Below are 21561 nucleotides of genomic sequence, written 5' to 3'. Positions count from 1 at the left end.
GCCTGATTTAAAATCTTTATTTATAAGCAATGGAGATGTTCTTTTTACTTCATTTCATTTAACTTCATTATCACATGATTTATCAATCAATTTGCCTAGAGTATTATGCAACACCATTAGAAAACGTGTCTTTAATGGGAGGACCGAACGCATCTTTGCCTTTGGCTCCGTTGCTAGAGCAAACTAATCAGGGTCAGCTTGGGTTTAAATCTTAATGGGTAGAGTATGTCATGAAAAATAATTATTAAGGACACTTTCAATGTTCCTCTACCCATTTCGATAAATGCCCACGGCATAGTGATACTGTACACTGATGCAGATGAAGTAGTTTAAAAGTTTACAAATTTATCTGTTTCTAGAAAGGCCTTGAATTATGTAATGATTTTACCACATTTTTTAATTTGATTTCCATATTTTATTGTTATTTGGATTTTTTTTTAAAGTATTTTTGTATTTTTGTTACAGAAGCTGATTTACCAGGAGATACTGTTGATAGTATAGCCAAGAAAGCTGCCGCAGCAGCCCAAGAGCCTACAACAGGTAGCGTTATCATTTCATTTTGCAGACCTAACAATTATTATAGAAATTGGAGTTTACAAAAATCACTATTCCTTACACATGGTGCCAGAAGTCCTTTAGTAACTAGACCTAGAGTAGTATAAAGTTGCCGAATGCAGGCAATATTGTTTAAAAAGCCTTTGGGTTTCATTTGTTGTTAGAATACTGATAAATAATCTCTAGTTTTGAGTTTCAATATAATCGCTAGATGAGTATTAGTAATCAATAGCTATGAATTTCATTGGTAATCACTATTATCATTTACCATACGAGAACAACTGTCATCAAAACGTACTATACATGACTGTTCAAATTTCCTTTTTTTTAAATTTGCACTGGAAATTTTCATTGCGAATTCATAATGTTTACAATTTACCTGTAGTATTATTTATTTTTTCAATCTGAGAGTTGAATTTTGAACAGCATCCGTTATTATTATGTATGGACTTGTAATTCACCTTATTATGCGGTCATCAAGTTCCAATAAATTTCTATTCTCATCTGTTCCTACTTCACTGCCACAACAGCTCAGGAATTTATAGAGGGCGCTATGATGAATTATATGCAACTCAGGAACATACTCGCTATCAAATGATTCTGAATTTTTTTGAATACAAATTTTGTTCATTATAGATTAAAGTTCACTTTAAAATAAAAGAATTACATGCATTTTAAAAATATTACAGTACATGTTATGATTAACATTATGCTGTTAAATGTACAGTAATAACACTATATTTGGCTTTTCCCAGCAGTACTCGGAAAAGCCATTGATTTTGTTCTGGTTTTTTTTTTCCCAGCAGTACTCGGAAAAGCCATTGAATTTTGTTCTGGTTTTTTTTTTTTTTTTTTCTTGCATATACTGTATTTTTCGTATCTTTTTGCACTGCTTTTTTCTGGCCGTCACTTTGTCACTTCCCCTGCTTAGAATTTTTTCGTGCTTTGCTGAAGCATAGACCATATATCAAGGATGTGCCTCCTTATATTTAGTGTCAATCTATGGGGGGATGTGCGTGTGAGGACCAATTGAAATGATTTAAGGTCAGACAGTCTACACAGTATATTTCAAAAACTGATCTGAATGAAACTTACGGGAAAGTTTAATCAAGTTACAAGGAAGAAATTGTTGTGTTAGTGACGGTCCAGTGAAGGGTGTAAATTTGAGGGTCTTTTCAATTTTTGAGGACCCAGACCTAAATATCTCTTTAAAAAAACCAATGTGTCTAAATGAAACATTCTATAATACTTTGTAAAGGTCTTGTATAAAAATGATTAAATTTTTGTGACCATCCGCAGTATGGAGTGGATCTGAGGACCATTTAAATGAAAACGTCCCAGATCACATATTTCGAATAAGGATCAACTGATCTGAATGAAATATTCGGAAAAGATTTAAGGAAGTTACAAGGAAGATAGTATTATGTGTTGGCGACGAATCAGTCAAAGGTGTACATTGGAGGTTCATTCAAATTTTTGAGATCCCAGACGTAAATATCTATAAAAAGTTTTCAATGGGTGTAAATGTAACTTTCTATAATAGTTTGTAAAGGTCCAGTAAAGAAATGACTGAATTTTTGTGATGATCCGGCGTAGGGTGTGAATATGAGGACCATTTAAAGGAAATTGTCTAAGACCAGATATTTCAAAAAATAATACTTTCGGGAAAGTTTAACCCAAGTTAGGTTGTGGATATGGGGACCATTTTAAGATTTTTTGTTGACAGTTGATTAAATTATTTAAATGCAATTTGCGTTTTCTAAAGCGCCTAAACCAGTTACAGCTAGGATAAACTCAAAACAACCGTGATATGCATGAATAGTCATTGAATCGCTATGATCTGAAAATGCACTTTCCTATGAAAATGTCTAAGACCAGATATTTCAAAAAATAATACTTTCGGGAAAGTTTAACCCAAGTTAGGTTGTGGATATGGGGTTGACAGTTAAATTATTTAAATGCAATTCCTTGCAATTCCTATGCAAGGTCGGTTCATATAGCGCGCAATTTTTATGGGTCACGATGTACCTCGCTATTACCATTGCAGAAATAGTTCAAGTCTCACTAATAACGTTAAAGTGAACTAGGTTTTCGTTGCTTTTTTTTTTTTCCCACTTCATTTTTTCCCACTTCATTAAAATTGTATTGGTTTTTCGTGTTTTTTTTTACTTTATACCTTTTAACGACTTTTCTTTTTGTTGCAATTTTAACTTCATTTCTCATTAAAGCAATTGGGAAAAGCCCTATGTTCTGTTGTTCAAACAGACATAGTAAGTTTAGTATTAAATGCTATTGTTATTTAATTTGTATTTTTTTATGTTTTGCCCTCCTCTACTTTGTAAAAATATTTGATGAAATAAATATATTAATGTTTTTTTGTTTTACAGAATCTTGTGATGAGGGTTTTGCATTAACAAATGGAGAATGTGAAGGTATAGAATTATTTAGAATTTGTACCAATATTTTATTTTTATTTTCATTATAACAACATTCCCTAACTTCAAAAAGCTCTAACCTTCCTTTGGTTAAATCATACACTCTAATTATCTATCCCTTTTTCATTCATTCTCCCATCCCTCATTTTCATCGAAACCTTGCTTCATAGTTTCAATGTACATTGTGTATTTCTCTAACATTAATTATTTATTATAAACAATGTTTTATTTCCTCAAACATGTATATTTTGTACCGTATATGATATTAGTTTTATTAGATGCTTAATTATTTCATGAACATGTTCTATTCAAAAGCAATGGGTTTCATCATTCATATGATGTATTAATGAAATGTTAAACAATATCCAATCTACATTCAGAGTGATAGACAATAATCAGGAGCATGTCATTTACTTATAGAAAACTGCTCTTTTATAATCTTGATCACCCCACCATTATTCAAGCTTCCAATCAATTTTCTTGCGAAATATGACAGTTGAGTCGGTCATAGTCTCTGCACATTAATTGGTTTGTTTATTCTAGATGTTGACGAGTGCAGGATACCCAATGCATGCCCCATGGACATCGGTTGCACAAACACAGTCGGTAGCTACCGTTGTGAGTTCAATGGTGGAAGATACTTTGATGGTCCTGGTATGAATTTGATATTGTTTTTATCAAGCATTTAATCAATCAATAAATACAATATTTGTGCCCTAACGTTTTTTTTACACCTTTCTTGTTTATTATAATAATTTGTTTTCATTTTAACTTTTTCAACATGAAGTGCTATATAAATCTTGTTGTTGATAATGATGCTAATGCTGTTGCTGCTTTTGTTGCTGTGGTGATGTAAAAAATATTGATTAAAAAATGAACATAAAAAATTAAGATACAAATATTATTTAAATTATGTTGATAAAGATTTGTACTTTTTCTTTACAGCAACAACAAAACAACCGCAACTAGAAGTGAATGCTGCCGGGCAAGTGGACAGACGGGCTGATGGAGGTGACGGTGGAGATGGTGGCGGAGGTGGCGGAGGTGGTGGTGGTGGCGGAGGAGGAGGTTCAAACATCGCCCCAGCACCTGTTGATAACAGACCTCGTATCTCAAGTGGAGAGATTGTCCTTACTAACTGGCAATTTATAGGTGTGTATAGTGTAAATTGCATTTGTCGGTTATATGTTGATTACACAATTGATACATGTACCAAGATCAAGGATTGGTTACTATCCACAAAAAAAGGGAACCAAGTTGGAAAAAGCGACTTCTGGGATATCTTGTTAAATGAGCCTTCTTCTTAACATATTGAACAAAAAGCCTAAAGATTGTCATACAATGAAAATCACTGCTCAAGTCCATTCATCAAATACAATACATGAAACATAGGCTCAGATGCTGAAGATTGTCATACAAAGAACTTAATCACAATCTAAGGGGCTTTTTGCCTTCTAAGACAATTTGTAATAAAACACACACAAATAGGTTGTAATTCAGTGAACTAAAATCTCTGACCTATTGGCCTTTCTTTCAATACCACAATACACTAATATCATAATTTTTTTTTAATTCCACATAATGGAATCTGGCAGTAAGAAAGTGAGCCAACAAGAACATAATAAAAATGTAGGTCAAATTAAAAAAAAATTAAAATGGCAAACAAATTATAATGTAAACTACTGGGTATTTTCACAATTGGAAATCCCATTCTAAACAAGTAAAATATGGGATGAGATAATAGCAAACATTTTCTGAAGATAACCGAATATGAATGCTGAAACATTGAATCATGACCTCCCTCTCATTATTCAGGGTTAATTTATTTTAAAAATCAACCAGATAATCGTTATTTAGCCAGAAATCTGAATGATGGGATTTATGGTGGCAATATCAATGGCCTAGACTCTTCAAAGTGAAAGAATTGGATTTGTCCATTGCAAGCATACAGTAGCTGAAAGAGCCCTAAAACACGGTAGCCTCCCATTGCTTTATAATAGCTGTATCTGGTATTTTACATTGTGTTTGGATGACTTTGTCATGCATCAGATCATTCGTATTGTAATACTATGTATAAATAAATAACAGGATTATCAAAGCACTCTGTTAATTTGACTTTCTAAAATCTAAGCCTTGAACTGTACACAAAAGAATCTGTTTTAAGAGTTTTAAAATGATTTGAATACAAGTACCAACTGCAAGTGGTGGACATTTATGTCATACAGATACAGTATGTTATCACATACTGTACGTCAGGCCACATAAGATGGTTTGTTCATCTCAAATCTATGCCAAGGTCTGTAGTCCCATCCAGCAAAATACTGTGTCGCTAGTTTATACTCTGCTGTATTAAGTGTTGTATCTGTACTCTGGAGATAGGACTGAACTAGGCAGAACCTTCTGGAATTCTATAATCGTTGTCTATCGATTTTACCCGTTCTTCAAGTGCAACTGAGTATGGTTCTACTGTTCCCTGTCATCACAAGTTCGCTACAACATACGTTTATTATGGCCAGTACGTGTGAGGATTTTTCAAACTAAAAATGTTGAATTTATATCACATAAGATGGAAAATTTTCATAAAATGTCTGATAAGTTTGTGTTCTTTTTGCATAATAAAATAATTCTATTCTTTCAGTTATTATTGCTAGTTGTGTGGTGGTTGGAGTTTCTGGTATAGCTATTGCCGTGCTGTGTTGGTACAAGTAAGTAGACTTTAAATATTACCAATCCAGCATACCATGAATATTTTTAAACCCATATTTTAACATTAGATTTAATTTACTTTTCCAATTTGAACCATCAGTACCTTCCCAAAACAAAGCATATGATTATTAAAATTTATCCAAGTACACCATCCAGAAATACCCTGTGTATTTTCCATATATACACCCACCAAAATTGCCAAACATAGTGTACTTTCAAAATATACCTGTGTCAACCATTCCATAATTAACGCATTGTACCTTGCAAGTTTACTTGATTCTATCACTCTATAGTAGTTTACCCTGTGAATTTTCCAGATTTTCCTAGTGTACCTTACAGATTTGCCCTAGCATATTTTCAGTGTTTAGACAGACGTGTACCACTTCAATCCATCTGAGTGTACCATTTAAATTTACTCATTTGTACCATCCAATATAAAACTATTCAGTGTGTTTTCCAAATTTACTTGATGTTACGAATATAATCCAAAAAGTACTTTCCAAATTTACGATCTAAAATCTATCCCAGTGTATACTGTACTTTTCTATTTCCTTGGGTGCCCCATAAGAAAACTACTGCAGTACTACCTTCCAGTTTTCTTGAGTACCATAAAAAAATATATACCCCAGTGTACCTTCCAAATTTACATGAGTACTTCAAAAAACTATCCCAGTGTACCTTTCTAAATTTACTTGAGTACCAAAAACAAACTATCCCAGTGTAGGCCTATCTTCCAAATTTGCTTGAGTACCATTGTACTTTCTAAACTTTCCTAAATGTGCCATCCAAAAACTAACCATGTGTAATTTCCACATTTACTTGATTACAATAAAAACTACTCCAGTGTACCTTCCAAATGTGCTTGAGCACCATCAAAAAAATATCCCATTGTACTTTATAACATTCCTAAGTGTGCCATCCAAAAACTACCCAAATGTACCTTCCACATTTACTTGAGTACCATAAAAACTACTCCAGTGTATCTTCCAAATTTACTTGAGTACCATCAAAAAAATATCCCAGTGTACTTTCCAACTTTCCCAAGTGTACCATAAAAACTATCCCAGTGTACTTTCCAAATTTACAGTACTTGAGTACCATCAAAAAACTATCCCAGTGTACTTTCCAACTTTCCAAAGTGTACCATCCAAAAACTATCCCAGTGTACTTTCCAAATTTACTTGAGTACCAAACACAAACTATCCCAGTGTAGGCCTACCTTCCAAATTTGCTTGATTACCATCAAAAAAATATCCCATTGTACTTTCCAACTTTCCCAAGTGTACCATCCAAAAACTATTCCAGTGTACTTTCCAATTTACTTGAGTACCATAAAAACAAACTATCCCAGTATAGGCCTACCTCCAAATTTGCTTTAGTACCATCAAAAATATATCGCAGTGTACTTTCTAACTTTCATAAATGTGCCATCCAAAAACTACCCAAGTGTACCTTCCACATTTACTTGAGTACCATAAAAACTACCCAAGTGTACCTTCCAAATTTACCCTAGTAGACCATCTAATGTATCCTGCATGTCAACAAATTTAACAGGCCTGTAACCAGGGGTTTCAATGGCTCAACTGAACTTCCTACTTTGAGTAAACTCCGTCATAAATCATCAGAAAGCTGAAAGAAATCACATGCTAGAAAGCTTCAGCTCCAGGGGAGGGGGGGCTTCTTGTTGTCGACAGATGAAAGTAGTTGATACCTGTTTACCAGGTAGCTCAGACATGAAGAGACTCTTAGAGGAGAAGCAAGTTACTGTACAAGCTAGTCCCCACTTAAGCGCTTTGAGACTTCTAAGGCACTATATACTTATAAAGCACTATATAAATCCAACTACTTCAATTTAATAGCAATTTATTTAAATAATAATTAATATACTGTAATAAATATTTTTACAGTTTTTTTTTTTAATATATTGCAATCCTACAGTAGTTAATTTCCATTACAACTCATTTTTATCAGCATCAACACTGTGTACTATCATTTGAAGTGTTTGTCTCAGAATTTGATATCATAAAACATGTTATATTTTCATTGCGAATTTTTTGGGTTCAGTACGGACTCCAAAAGTATGCATTTTCTTTTAGTTTTAAGGCGTATGCAGATTTTATAAGTCCGCAATGATGATATAACGTTATAATTGATTCTAAGTCTGCATTCATTTTCCTATAATGAACTTAATTATTTTTATTTTTTATTGTAAATAATATTAACATTACAACAATATTAAGGAGCAACAATAGTGATATAGTAATAAACATTGAAATAACTACAACCTCAATAAAAATAATCAGTCACATGCATTAATGTGATTATTACAATTTTTAAAAATAAAAAAATCAAAACTTCCGCTGTAAGCAGCTCGCAAACTAACATTCATCCTAATATTAAGTCATTAGGTGATGGATCTTAAATTTAATGTGTCACCTATGCCATGTGGAACTATCAAATAAGTTTAGTTGGCTAGGCAACCCCTTTGAGAAGCTGCCAAATATCTATATATAGTCGGGTATTTATATTGCGCTAGTACATCACAATTATAGCGTACTACACCGATGCTTGTTAAAAGTGACCATCAATCATGATCAGCATTAAGAATAAAAGTATGTGGCAAATAGGTGAACTTTCAGTGCCTCTTTGTTAATACGCAGTAAATTCTCAAAATAATACTATGAATACTAGAAGAAACATTCCAAATCTTAGGAGTACCGTATGTGAAATCAGAACGAGTGATTCATCCAATAAGGAACATCCATGCCAGAACAATAAACTATTGGTTTTATAGTTATTAAAATATGCTGCAAAGTGAGGGTGGCGCTGTTTTCATCTACTGATTTAAAGGCAGTGACTGTTGTTCTCCAGTCTCAACGCTATTCCAAATTCTAAACAATATTCTTTTTAAGTACATTTTGGAAAAAATGCGATCCTTAACCTGCACCCAATGCGAACTGAAGAGAGAGAGTAGTAAAATGAATTCTATATCCACGAAATGCTAATTTGGCAGTCCAGTTTTTTTTAATATGTAAATTGAAATAATAATTATTCATACATTTTTTATGTTACTAATTATAGCACAAGACATTCTGTTTTGTCAATATTATGTAAGCATATTTTCAGTCATCCATACACACAGTTCATTAATACAGGCATCTAATCATAGAACTGAATTTGCAGTCGAAGTTTACCTGGTCTGAAATGTGTTAAGCATACAACATTGACATGACTACTGGTGCTTCTTAATGATTTTCCAAATAATGAGCCCTTTCCAGCCAAGAATATTGACCCACAAGGACTTGCAAAGTTCATTTCAATTAGAGGAGGGATTGGGGTATGGCGTAGTGAGCTTTACTATTTATCAGTTTATGAATATAAAGCTACTTCAGGATAAAGGATAGACACACACTGACGTAATCCTAATATTATCATGCAGTCTCTTGAGCAAGATTTCATTAGGGAATACAATGGTCCAAGGGTAAGTATGACCAGCGGCAGCTAATTGCAGTACGCTGATAATTACTGCGGGTAATTGGGAACTCAGGTATTTACAGTGATTTAAGAAAGCAGCATATTCAGTACATACATCCTAATTCAAATGATAGCCAGGTATGTTTCATTTTCATACGTGCTGTACATTTTGAATGTGGGTGCACCTGGGTATGAATATAATACTATAAAATGTTGAATAAGTTATATTTCCATGGTCAAGGTAAAAAAAAAAATTTGCTGCCACTGGTAAAACATTACAAGATTACTTAGACAAATAAATAGGGAAGAATAAAAACAAATATACACTGTAATATTATGGTGAATTATAGGTGGTTATGCAGGAGGAATTTAGCTTGATGTGAGCAGTCTATATACACAATATTATTATTAAACTTTTGACAGACACGAAATAAATTTTGTGTCTGATAAGTCACAGCCACAATAGGAATCTTATATTATAACTTAGAAGGTACTTTATTTTAGGTAATTATAGGATAGAGGGCGCAATATTTATTTTTATAAACTTGTTTCACATCTGTGACTCGCAAAGACAGCAGTTATAAGCAGATGGAACTCCAACATTAATATAACATATTATACCATATAGTAATAATATTAATTATAATAGTATATAATTTAATTATAAAACATAAATGTAGTAATATATTATGTAATATTATTTGTTGAAGTTTTACACGGTGAAGAAACAATATTTGCTATTGATATACAGTAATATATTGTCTTTGAATATATTGTAAGTAAAATTTTAATCATATTGCTAAGCTTTTAGATCAGTTTATTCAGCATCACGATGCATATTATATTTATGAGGTACTGTTGCAATTTTGGTCGTAAACGATAAAGCGTTTGTCACATATCTGTCACTTGACGTTACTTTCAATCAATATAATGTTACTAGCATTTCATATCATCTACTGTAGTCAATCAAAGTCAATGTTAATATTTTTTGGGGGGATTTTTTTTGTCTGGTAAGGTCAACCATGTCACCTTATCACTTTTAATGTACGTCAATGAGAAAAATTTAAAAGACAGGAGGATGAAATTTAAATGATTTTCTGATTTTCTGGAAATGAAGCAGAAACTGGTATAATTTACTATTATTGTTTTTTTTTTTCCTACTCCATTGACTTTATAATTAGCATTTTTTTTAAATTTTATGAGAATTTCCTGTGGTAAGGCTATGTCATTACTAATAGGTGTTGGTTATCAGATGAAACAAGTTAAAAAATATGGAAAAAAGCAAAGTCAATATTTATAAGAGAAGAAACCTTGCAAAGATGTCAGTTAATTTACAATAGACACTGGTAGGGTGGAACCCTGTGGGGGGTACATGGGGATTAGTAATAAAATTGATATTTTTGGCCCCTTTTATTGATGATTTGTTTCTTTGTGATATGTTCTACTGATCATACATTCTCCAACAACCTTGTTATATCTTATGATGTCACAGCTCTGCATCCTACACAAACCGGTTTCACCATCTTACATGGTCAATGTATTACTAGTATGCGTATATATATAAGTCAATGCATTAAGTTGTTTACCTACATTTTAGTCTTTGTGCTGTAAAATTGTAGACGTTAAGTATTGGCGCACACTATGCCGTGCATAAATAATAATGAAGAAATCCAATTATGATTTTGGCCCGATGCCAATTGTTCTAGAATTAATTCCTTGAATGTCAGAGGTGAAGAAATTACTGATCGTTATTTATATTATTATCCTGCGATTTACTTTCCAAGTTACAGAGGGAGAAGTGTTGATTTTTTGTTTACGAGACGTTTTATCCTTAAATATACAGGGTTATTTGTTTTGCATCAGCCCGTAAGGCCTCGCTACTTTTTAAAATTTAAGAGCGAAAATATATAGATGGCTGTTTGATAACTGAGAGCATCATGCTCTGTAAATTATGGTTTGATTCGTAAGCAGGATGTCCACTTTGCATTCCGATTTATTCTATCAATTCCAAAGTCTCTATAGCTATAAATAAATATATAAAAATGCATCAAAATTGTTCTAGTACAGACTGTTCAACTCCAAACTACATCTTTTAAAATATTTGAATAGTCAATATTAATCAAAATGTGGAGGCCTGGGGCATTTTCGGAATACTTTTTGATAAATTATATTTTAATGCCTGTGGTTTCGTAGATTTGAACTTCAGAACTTTTTCATTTTGAAATTGCACAGGGGACACAATTGAACCTGAGGTGCATGACGTCGTTGTGGCGTAGGTGGCTTTAATTAGGTGCCTGTCTATTAAATACTCATTTTATGTCATATCAGAGAATTTTCTCTTCATTGACAGCACATCTTAATAATTACACCAATAATTGTAAAGCTATATTTAAGGTCTACCCTGATCTATTGACCGCCATGCTAGTACATATAGCTGAGATTGTGCATAATGAATAGACCACACTAATGTAAAAGGTTTCTCAGGCTCTTTTTAATTAGTGTTGTATCCAGCTTCATTGTTTACAATATTATCCTCTCATTGATATTGCCACTTGGCACAGGTAATTAAAATCTCCATGCAAATATTGTTAATTTCTGTTATTGGTAGTTTTTTACCTTGATCCTGCAAGTCTGTTATTAGCTAGTTCATATACAACATCAATTAAGCCGCTAATTACAGAGTTTCAACATGATAGTAACTTTGGTATGGAGAGTTTCAACAGTATGCTAACCGGATGCTCCTTCGCTTAATTAATGCTATGGATGTAAATTTGTTGGCATATCACAGTTTTGTGTACCCATTCTGTCGCGGTGATTTAGTTGTGACCTGTGTCTTGCGTATTTTGAGTTTGTTTTGACTTGTATGTATGCACATGGCTCTTTGTAAGGAGATGATTCCTAGCCCAGATCAGTATTTTATATTTCACCCTTCCTGAACTAATGAGGGAGGGCATTATTGTACAGTTGAAATATTTTTTTTTTTCATAATTTTTCATGAATGTACGATTTTATTATCAAATGAATTATTAAAGAAGACATAAAATGCTAATAGGGTGTCTTGTTGTAATTTGATTAGCAGTTTAATAGTTTTGTGAAAGTGTTTTTGTAGCATATTCAATGATTTATTATCATACAAAATTAATAGAAAAATTTTACTAGTCAATATATAAAAATTTTAATGAAATCAGCTAACTACAAGATGAAGATATAGACAATGTGATGTTATAATAATAGAATCTGAAAATGTTTTTTTGACTGCATATTTGAAGCTTGGACTTTGGAAGTGCAATCTTATTGATTTCCAATCAATTTAAGAGATATGCAGTAACTGAATACAGTATAGTACTTGCATGTTTCAATTACAATTATCATGGCAAGATTCGAACCCATGGCATCCGTAGTGTATAGCTTGGTGTATACCACTTAACCACTGAGTTTATGCTAATGTTTAAACTACAGTATATAATAATTGCCCCTACTTATAAAAGAAATTAGGTATAGTACATATAAATATACTAATATAATATACTTAAAATTAGATATTAACTAAATAATTTTTTGTTAATTGTTAGGTTCATTTGGTTTAATATTAGGCTTTAAAATCACAGCTAACTATTCCAATCAATATCTCTGTGGTTGCATATGCTCTTCTTCCTGCCATCCCCCAACTGTTGCTTGGATATATCAACACTAGTGTCAATTTTCTGTTCCAGCTGTATTTGTTTATCAGTTTCTTTCAACTGGGCGACCTATGATTTTTTTATATATATCGAACTCAGTTCATTGATTCATGGTCTGGTTTTGTGTAAGGTGATTGCTAGTGTTGGTGAGAGAAGGATTTAGAAGTTTTCAGATTCAAAAATTCTAGGGTATAAAAAGGATTTAGTTTGATTGGGGATTTCTTTTGACTGTAAGGCAGACATGCATATGTCAATTTGGAATGCCTTCAGAGTTTAAAGGCATTCACTTTCCATGAGCATACCATGATATGTTCTATTAAAAGTTGGATGTTTTAAATTTGTTATTCTTTAGTAGTGATATGCGGCTACAATTTTCAGTTGATTGCTTCAATGTCCACATGGAATATATTCTAAGAAAAGGCTTTAAAAGAGGTGTTTTGATTTAACATTAGATAATTATCTTGTTTTTTGGAATGGTATCTTGACTGGAAGAACATTACACATTTTAATCTACAACATACTTCAAGAGATTAAAAATTCTCAATAACATGGCTGATTTTGGAACTTGTGATATTTGTGAGTATATCTTTTACAAGATGTTAAGCATTTGGAACAGTGGATTTGTGAGCCAGTCCAACCAATCAGAGAGACTGTGAGTTTTCTTACATTTTTTTTTTCTTTCACTCAATTTTTGTTCAATTCTCTTTCCTAGCTAAAGAAAAATTCTATTTAAATCTATCTGGAATTTAACTAACCAGAGAGCTTTCCGTTGAGCATTTGAACCAAAATGCCTTGCTTAGAATCAGATTGAGTTGTGTAATTAACGTGATCAATGTTGATTTCCGCTTTCATAGTCTGATCCTCACGACACACTCTCTGTTGGCTACGTTAAGCCGCTAACCACCTAAATTAAAATGAGGATATATTATATTAAATGGATCTCCTAAATCAAACGGTATTATCTCAAACCGTGCATTACACTATTCAGTAGATTTTTCTTTTATATACAAGTCGCCAACCCCATATCTCACATAAAATATCCAGTAATGATATTTCAGTGGCCTTTCTTTTCGCATTAAGAGAATGATTTACTTGGATACTATAGCTGATGTATTATTTATCAATCCAATTAATAAACTGTTTTATTGCAAGTTTCATCACATCACGTTCTATGTGACCACATGACGGAATCTCAAGCGAATTACTTTTTACCTCACACATTCGCATTTTTTTACTTCAATGAAATAGTACTATTTTTAGCTAAATAAAAAGCCAAACTTTCATTTTATTATATTTTTCCACCCACTGTAAAAATTTTAGTAATAGTAAAGACTTTTTTGCTCGTTTTATTGAAAGAAATGAAATTTTACCTTGGTAAACAATATACTGAACCAAAGGAATCAATTTAGGTTACCGGTATCAGATTTTATCTGTCATTATAAAAACAAGAGATTTAAAGAAATAGAGTTAATTTAGAAGTGAAGTATTAGGTATAACATCATGAGTTGAATTGCTTGAAAACATAATTCAGTTTATATTAGGTAGTCAAAGATAATCCAGCATTAATAATTGGACTTCATCTCTAATTATGAAAGCAAGTAATGACAGAAAAACTGATGGAAACAAATTAGAAATATTGGATTTTTCTTTAATTGTGAAAACAAATTGATGAAATCGGAATGCGTGCTAGTATTTACTAGGTATAGCGTGTGATTTGAATTGCTTTGGAGTATCTGGTTTATATTAGACATTTGAAAATCACAAATGCAGTACTGTAATTGGATTTCTTATTGTAAAAACAAGGGATGAAAAAGTTAGCAAGTAAACTACTATTTAGTAGGTTCGTGTCTCAGATAAGCTGCTAGAGATTTATCTGCTTTATATTACACTGAAGTTACCGATGCAGTAATTTAATGCAATTAAACATTGAAATATATCAATTTCTTAGTTGGGCTTATAATAACTTGTATCGAATGAGCTGTCCATTGCAAGGAGACCTAGTTAATGATCAGAGCATCGAAGTATACCATGACCAGAGCCAGTTTAATGCTGTATGAGTATATATGGAATACTCAAGGTTCAGTTCTTACTGGATCACATGGCAACACATTTGATACACCAAAACATTGGGCTCAAATATTTAATAATAATTTTAACTTAAAGAGACTAAGACTATGTTATTAATTTTCATGCTCATAAATATGTACATTCAACTTTGATTTTGAGTTGTTTTAGTACACTATGCCATAATGTTAGAAAATGCTAGGAACATTTTTTATGACGATTGTGGTTAACAGTGGCGAAACACAGGGCCCCCGACCCTTTTGGGCCCCTGAAGAGGCTTCCTATCCATACCCATATAGCACCTTGCCCCCAAAGGAGTTTGTTGAGACATAACAGAATGTCTGAAATCGATTGTAGATAAGTAATATTATATTCTGTGGCGGTTTAAACAGAGTGGGGCCCTAAGTTTGTAAAAAAAAAAAAATGGAGATAAAAAAGTATCATATTCCAATTTTAAGTGTGAGTGGCATTTCCGGCCATCTAGAATTGCCATAATCATACATTTTCTTGCCTCTGCCCCACGTTGGGGCTACCACCAGTATCATATCATTTACTTTGCCATTATAAATATTTAGAATACAATGATGATTAAAAATGAGCACATCTAAAATCCCACAATGGAATAGCTGGCTGGGACCCAAAAAGGGCCCCAGTCTCAGAAAGCAACAGGGGCCCCTAGCCCCATCATTACACTACTGGTGGTTGATGATGATGATGTGATGATGATATGATGATGATGTAATGATGATGATGAATGATGGTCTTGTTAACAGTAACAATAATGATAGTAATTAAGTTATGATTATGATTGTTGGTTTTTGTTTTTGTTTTTGTTTTTTTTTTATAAAGTTATTATTATTTGTATTTTTTATAGTGCATAATGCAAATTAACTTCAACGATAATGAAAATTTGGAGGTTGATGTTGATAATTAAGGAGGCTAATAATAACGATTATGATTTATAATAATATATATTAATAATTTATGCTAAATATTCAATGTCACAAATCTGAGCCTAAAATGTAAGCGATTACATTGTTATAACCCATTAATCAGAATATATCATATCATAATGATTACATAAAAAAAAAAATTATGATAAAAAGCATTTGTATGACAATTTTGAGATAACATCAACCTTCCTAATACGGATAAGGAAATTATTATCTATTTTCAAATTTTGTTATTTTGTTTAAAGAAGATTCACTGCATGAGCTTGTTATGTTATTATTTAAATATGATTTGATTTATTATGTTGTAGTCATTAGGTGTGTTGCACTATATCATAATTGAGGGACTCGGTTCCTATAATATTATTGAAAATATTAATTATTTTATTTAATCAGATATATCAATTACCACTTAGCACTGAAGAGCTAAAAACAGTATACAGTTGGGTTTGGTAGTAAGATTTCTGCAAAATTATTTTTACATTCACTAATCTATAGCATGATAGAGTGTAGACATTATGCTTCCTAGGTCAAAGGTTAATTTCACTCGGCTAAATTATTACATCAAATGTTATAACCTGTAATAAGGCTAAAGTGAAAGAGAATTATTGATCCACATCAGTAACAAAGTCTTTCTTAAATGGTTTTTTTACTTTGACATATTTTCTCTTAGCAACCAAGATTTTTACATGTTTATTTCTGCATTTGATGTGGGCAGGTGTACTTGTCCCCTATTGTTGCTTTTATCTACTATTAGTCTTAATAGCTTAAAAAGCAATTTCTGATCTACAAATTAAGTCCAAGATGCAATTTGAGAATTAGCGTAAAGAGTCATTACAGTATGTATATAAATATTGTATGCAAATTTAATAGAATATTTTTAAAATGTACCAGACCAGTAGTAAAGCTAAATTATGAAAGTGTTTCTTTTCTAATTTATTGCATCAAAGGGAGAGAGGTACAGTAGATTGGAAATGATATAGAACACCCCTCTACATAAAGTGGTAGGCTCTTAGTAATTGAGTGGTTCGATTACCGATGTTGAATTGTGGGTAGCTGTATTCTTCAGTTGTTTATTGATCACAGGCATACAAAATGTATTAGTAACTACAGGCTCTGAAAAGCCTCGTTGCATTTGCCAGGCTGGAATTATTGCCCAGATAGCAAAGGTTCTTGAACACTTTGAGATCCTGGAATGCTTTCTCAGCTTTGCTTGCTAGATGAGCGGCAAAGGGCCTAAGCAGCCAGGTCGAGTTGAGCCACAATTCGAAAGCCAACATGGTGGATACTTTATCATCAAAAATCAAAATGGTTTCTTAGCGATATACGAGTTAAATCAATGATCTGTATTTCTGTGGAAATATACCCTTGCAGGTGACACTACTATAAACGCTAGATTTAAGCAATAAAAATAACGCAAGGTTTCTGTGGAGTCTTGCTGATTTGTTTTGTAATTTTTTTTAATGAAAACTTAATTTGCTATGCAACAGCCAGTTGATTCAACAATAAAAATGGATGACATTGGGATCTATTATTACAAAGCCAAGGATTATGTTTCGACGGCGAAAGAGTCCGCCAAAGACTATATCAGCAGTGCCAAAGAATACTTCTATAGTAACTTCCAAACAGACTCAATGTAAGTTACCGGAATCATGCTTTTTGATGTTCAGTGGTACAATGCATTATGGGATAGTCATTCAATGTTTGTTTCATATTTTTTTTATCAAGTGCATTGTGGGATGGTATGGTGATGTGCATTTACTGCCTATAATGTTGTACCCTAATTTAATTTTTTTTGTACAATACTACACTTGTAATTTGATTTGTCTTTAAATATTTTTTTTTATATTGTATTGTTACTATTTTGTACAATGCATTATGGCATTATACGATGACCTGTGTAAGGCTTATCGTACTTCAGTCAGCATAAGTATTTGACAAAACAAGAGTATCGTTGAAATAATGTTATGTTTTTCTTATACATTAAAAATGCATTACTGTTTATTGTACATCACCAGAATCAAATGTTCTAATTCTAAGGACATCACAGAGACAGGTGAACTATACTATATAGTTACAGAATTCAATCTCCCTCAAAAGTGTAATTTTAACTCATTATATTTTTGCCAGTGTCAAAAATAGGATCATAAGCAATGCATGCATCTATAATTAACATAAGCTGAAGAAGAAATTGAATTTTACAATATAAAAAAAAAATAAGCATGCAAACAGGCAAAATGTTAATATTAGCAAGTCTTGAGGGAATCGTGTTCTGCTGCAAAAGCGATCCATTATCTGATACCGGTACTACACAACATAAAATAGGATGCCTTCAAATTATGCAACGTCGTCTGATTATATTTTTCTAATTCTCAAACCTGCAGTGTAAAATGTGAATAAGACACTCTATAATTCTGTTGTAAATTTCATCTACAGTGACATCATATTTAATGTATTTTATTTTTCAAAAATATTTAAAATAAGGGTAAAATAACTTAGATATCATGGCAATTACTATTGACTTTTGTTAAGGGTTTGTGGAAGGAGGGTGGGGTTTTGGTGAGTAAAGCTTCTTCAAATATTCAATAATTCAGGTATTTCTATATTCAGATTTATTTAATTTCAATTGTAACTCCTAGTTTTTTATATCGGTCACAAATAATTTGTTTTGTCATTTACAGTGACATGCAAATTTTATATTAAATTTTATTTTCAATGTGAACATCTAGCAGGTGAAAAAGTAATAGTTCAGTGATTCTGTCAAAGCACTGACTATTATGTATAAGAGACTCTAGCAAGATAGGGTATATAAATGGGTTTTTTTATTAATATATTTTCTTACTCTTGACCATACACATTCTTGCTTCATATATTTGTTAAAATGTAATAAAAGTATAAATATTAAGTATTTACTTATTTGATTACAAAACAGAATGCGTCATAATTATCTAAGCATTGCAAACAACAGTGGCTTCCATAATATGAATATTTAATATATTATTTGTGGAGCTTGGAATAATATTAATAATAATAATAATAATAATAATAATAATAATGAAATAATAATTTATTTTAGGTGAAATTTTCTTGTGTAGTAAGTCAAATTTATTTTAGCCTAAAAATATGAATTTGAGACTAAATAAAATTATTCAATTAATAATGATAATAATAATTTATTATTATAAAAATATAAAGTGGCGGCTTATTTAATTTTTATGTTGACCTCTGGAAGGTATGCTTACTGATCAACTTTAATATCTGTTCGGAAAGTGTCTACAAAAATTTAATTATTGTAAATCTTAGGTCTGAATTGATAAAGTATTGCTACGTAGAATATTTGATTTTATGATAGTGTATGCATCTCATGAAACTTAAGAAACAGGTTTCTAAGATGATTTCAATTCCACTGCATTGCACACTATCATGTAGAAATCATTAATTGTTTGCATATCCATTTTCAAAAATTGAACTTCTCTCATCTATGGACAATGCATGCTCATTTTATGCATCCATTTAGAAAATGTTACAGTTTATAATGAGCCTGTTTTTTTAATATTAATACCCAACATCTACCGTATATCCAAAATAAATGTATGTTTTATTGTTCCATTCCCAGGTTCCTGGGATCAAATCTTGTCGCATTAACACAATTTCTCGACCAAAAACAACTCTGTTCCTACTTAGCCTGTAGAGCAACCTGTATATGTCTTATGAAGGGATTGCCACTTAAAAAGGTATATCCTTGGCCTTGTGCCTGAAGTTGTATAATGTACAACGAATTAAAGGAAAAAAAATTGAATCTTGAAGGAATTTGAATACCTTGATCTCTCGGCGTTCAGTTATCACCATACTCGGTTATCAATGTTCAGCACCGTATCAAATAAATCAATAACAGTTTTACCTTCATTCACGGCAACTAATGAGTTGTGTGGAAAAATGCCAGCGAGAAATTGCTAATTGATTTTCAATTGGACATTATGTGAAACCGCAAAATATCAATAAGCTGAGAAAGTGGAGAATAGGAAAGCACAACTTAGTTTCCATTAAACATCTATTATGGAGCAGACACCCCATATCGTTAAACTACGATGTATTTTTAAAACAACATTGATTTGAATAAACATGTAAATATATTTTTGGCCTGTTAATACTATGGAAAAAAATATATAAAAAAAAATTACTTTAATCACACTTGCCAGCATAAAATTTCCCTATAAGATATTTTTATTTCTTTCATTACATTTAAGTAAAGATAAAACATTTATAAACTGAATACATTGAAAATAATGGCACCTAAGTGCACTCTCTAATATTGTTACCTCCCCTGCTCAAATTTTGTATTTATCAAATGTTTCATTTTTATTTTCTCTACCTAGATGTTTTTGGTAGGACCACTTTGCTAAATCACAAAACAGAATTGTTTTCTTCCCTTCACCCTCCTCTGATTAATAATAAAGTTTGCTAAAACAAGGTATTAAAACATCCCGCCTTAGTTTTGTCCATTACAGATGCGTGTGATTTGGTTTATTACAATTTTTTATTCCGTGTATGGACTTATGATTTAAATGAATTGTATCTTGGGTTAGAAACTTAAATTTGCTGTCAAATTGACCTCATTAACCTTTCAATGTACTACCTCAAAGTTACTTGATTCCGTTCATAGTTAAATTGTGTCCAAAGATTGATGGAATGTGTTAAAGTGAGTCCTTCTAGTGTTAAATGAAGTTGAAAGAAGTTTCACAAGTTTGCGCCTCTCATAACATCTGAAGGGTCATCCTGTCTCATCAAAGGGTTTCCTGCCACCAACATTTGGGCAACATTGCTGTCTCATGTCTTACGTTGTGCATCATAACCTCGGTATAATCTCTGGGTCCGATTACCATGGTATCATTCAACTTTGACCAGTCTGATCTCACGTAGACTCGAATAATATTGTACCAAAATTAGTTGATGAGATAAATGCCAAACAAGAGATAGATCCCAGATCATCATACTATTATCTAATTTTAGAATAATCTATACAATAGCAGCAGCATATTGTCACCAGGCATTTTGCCAGGTCTAATACAAATACAGTAGACAAGTCTTTGTAGAATGTGGCAGGCATATTCCATGAAGTAGAAATCTTTGAATATACCTTACATTGTATGATACACTCGTTTCTTACTGTATGTGGTAATAATTTTAGAAGTTATATTAAATGTCTGTCACAGAAGGACTGACTGAAATGCAAAGCAGATTTCATTTCATATGTGCAATATATTGAATGTCACTATCATGTATTCTTCAACCCAAAACAATTTATTGTATTTCTTGTAATTTTGTTGTTGCTGTCAAATTTCCATTATAGAAACAAACAACAGATACCATTCTACTTCAAAAATAATATGTACAGTAATAATAATAATAATAGCAATAATAGTATTAATAACTAGAAATAACAAAAAATAAACGAGATATACAGTACATTATAACTTTACAGTATTTGTCAATGTACAGGTAATACACAGTTATTTTGGTTGCTCTGTGTAATGCCATAATGCAAAAAATACATATATACATATATAAATACAAAGACTACAGGAGTAGCCGAAATATTCGCCTAATAAATTTTAGTGTTTCTAAAGTCAACATCTTACGTATTTGAGTTTCTTTACTGTTACGTTATATTATATTCTACATATGTTTCGAAACACA

General features: G+C 31.9%; 1 protein-coding gene across 1 annotated transcript in view; it reads left to right on the top strand.

Annotated features, from left to right (window-relative positions):
• Positions 1-21561, top strand: part of LOC117115825 — a 59388-nt gene that overhangs the window by 24426 nt on the left and 13401 nt on the right. The window contains exons 2-6 of the mRNA XM_033259774.1: positions 466-540; positions 2943-2987; positions 3534-3644; positions 3936-4142; positions 5629-5695. Of these exons, the coding sequence (XP_033115665.1) occupies positions 466-540; positions 2943-2987; positions 3534-3644; positions 3936-4142; positions 5629-5695 (505 nt within the window). The remainder of the gene's footprint in view (positions 1-465; positions 541-2942; positions 2988-3533; positions 3645-3935; positions 4143-5628; positions 5696-21561) is intronic.

Source organism: Anneissia japonica, unplaced genomic scaffold, assembly GCF_011630105.1.
Source record: "Anneissia japonica isolate Jap-2015-1 unplaced genomic scaffold, ASM1163010v1 scaffold1483_len710385_cov172, whole genome shotgun sequence".
Lineage (NCBI taxonomy): Eukaryota > Metazoa > Echinodermata > Crinoidea > Comatulida > Comatulidae > Anneissia > Anneissia japonica.
This window is presented reverse-complemented; position numbering and strand designations above follow the sequence as displayed.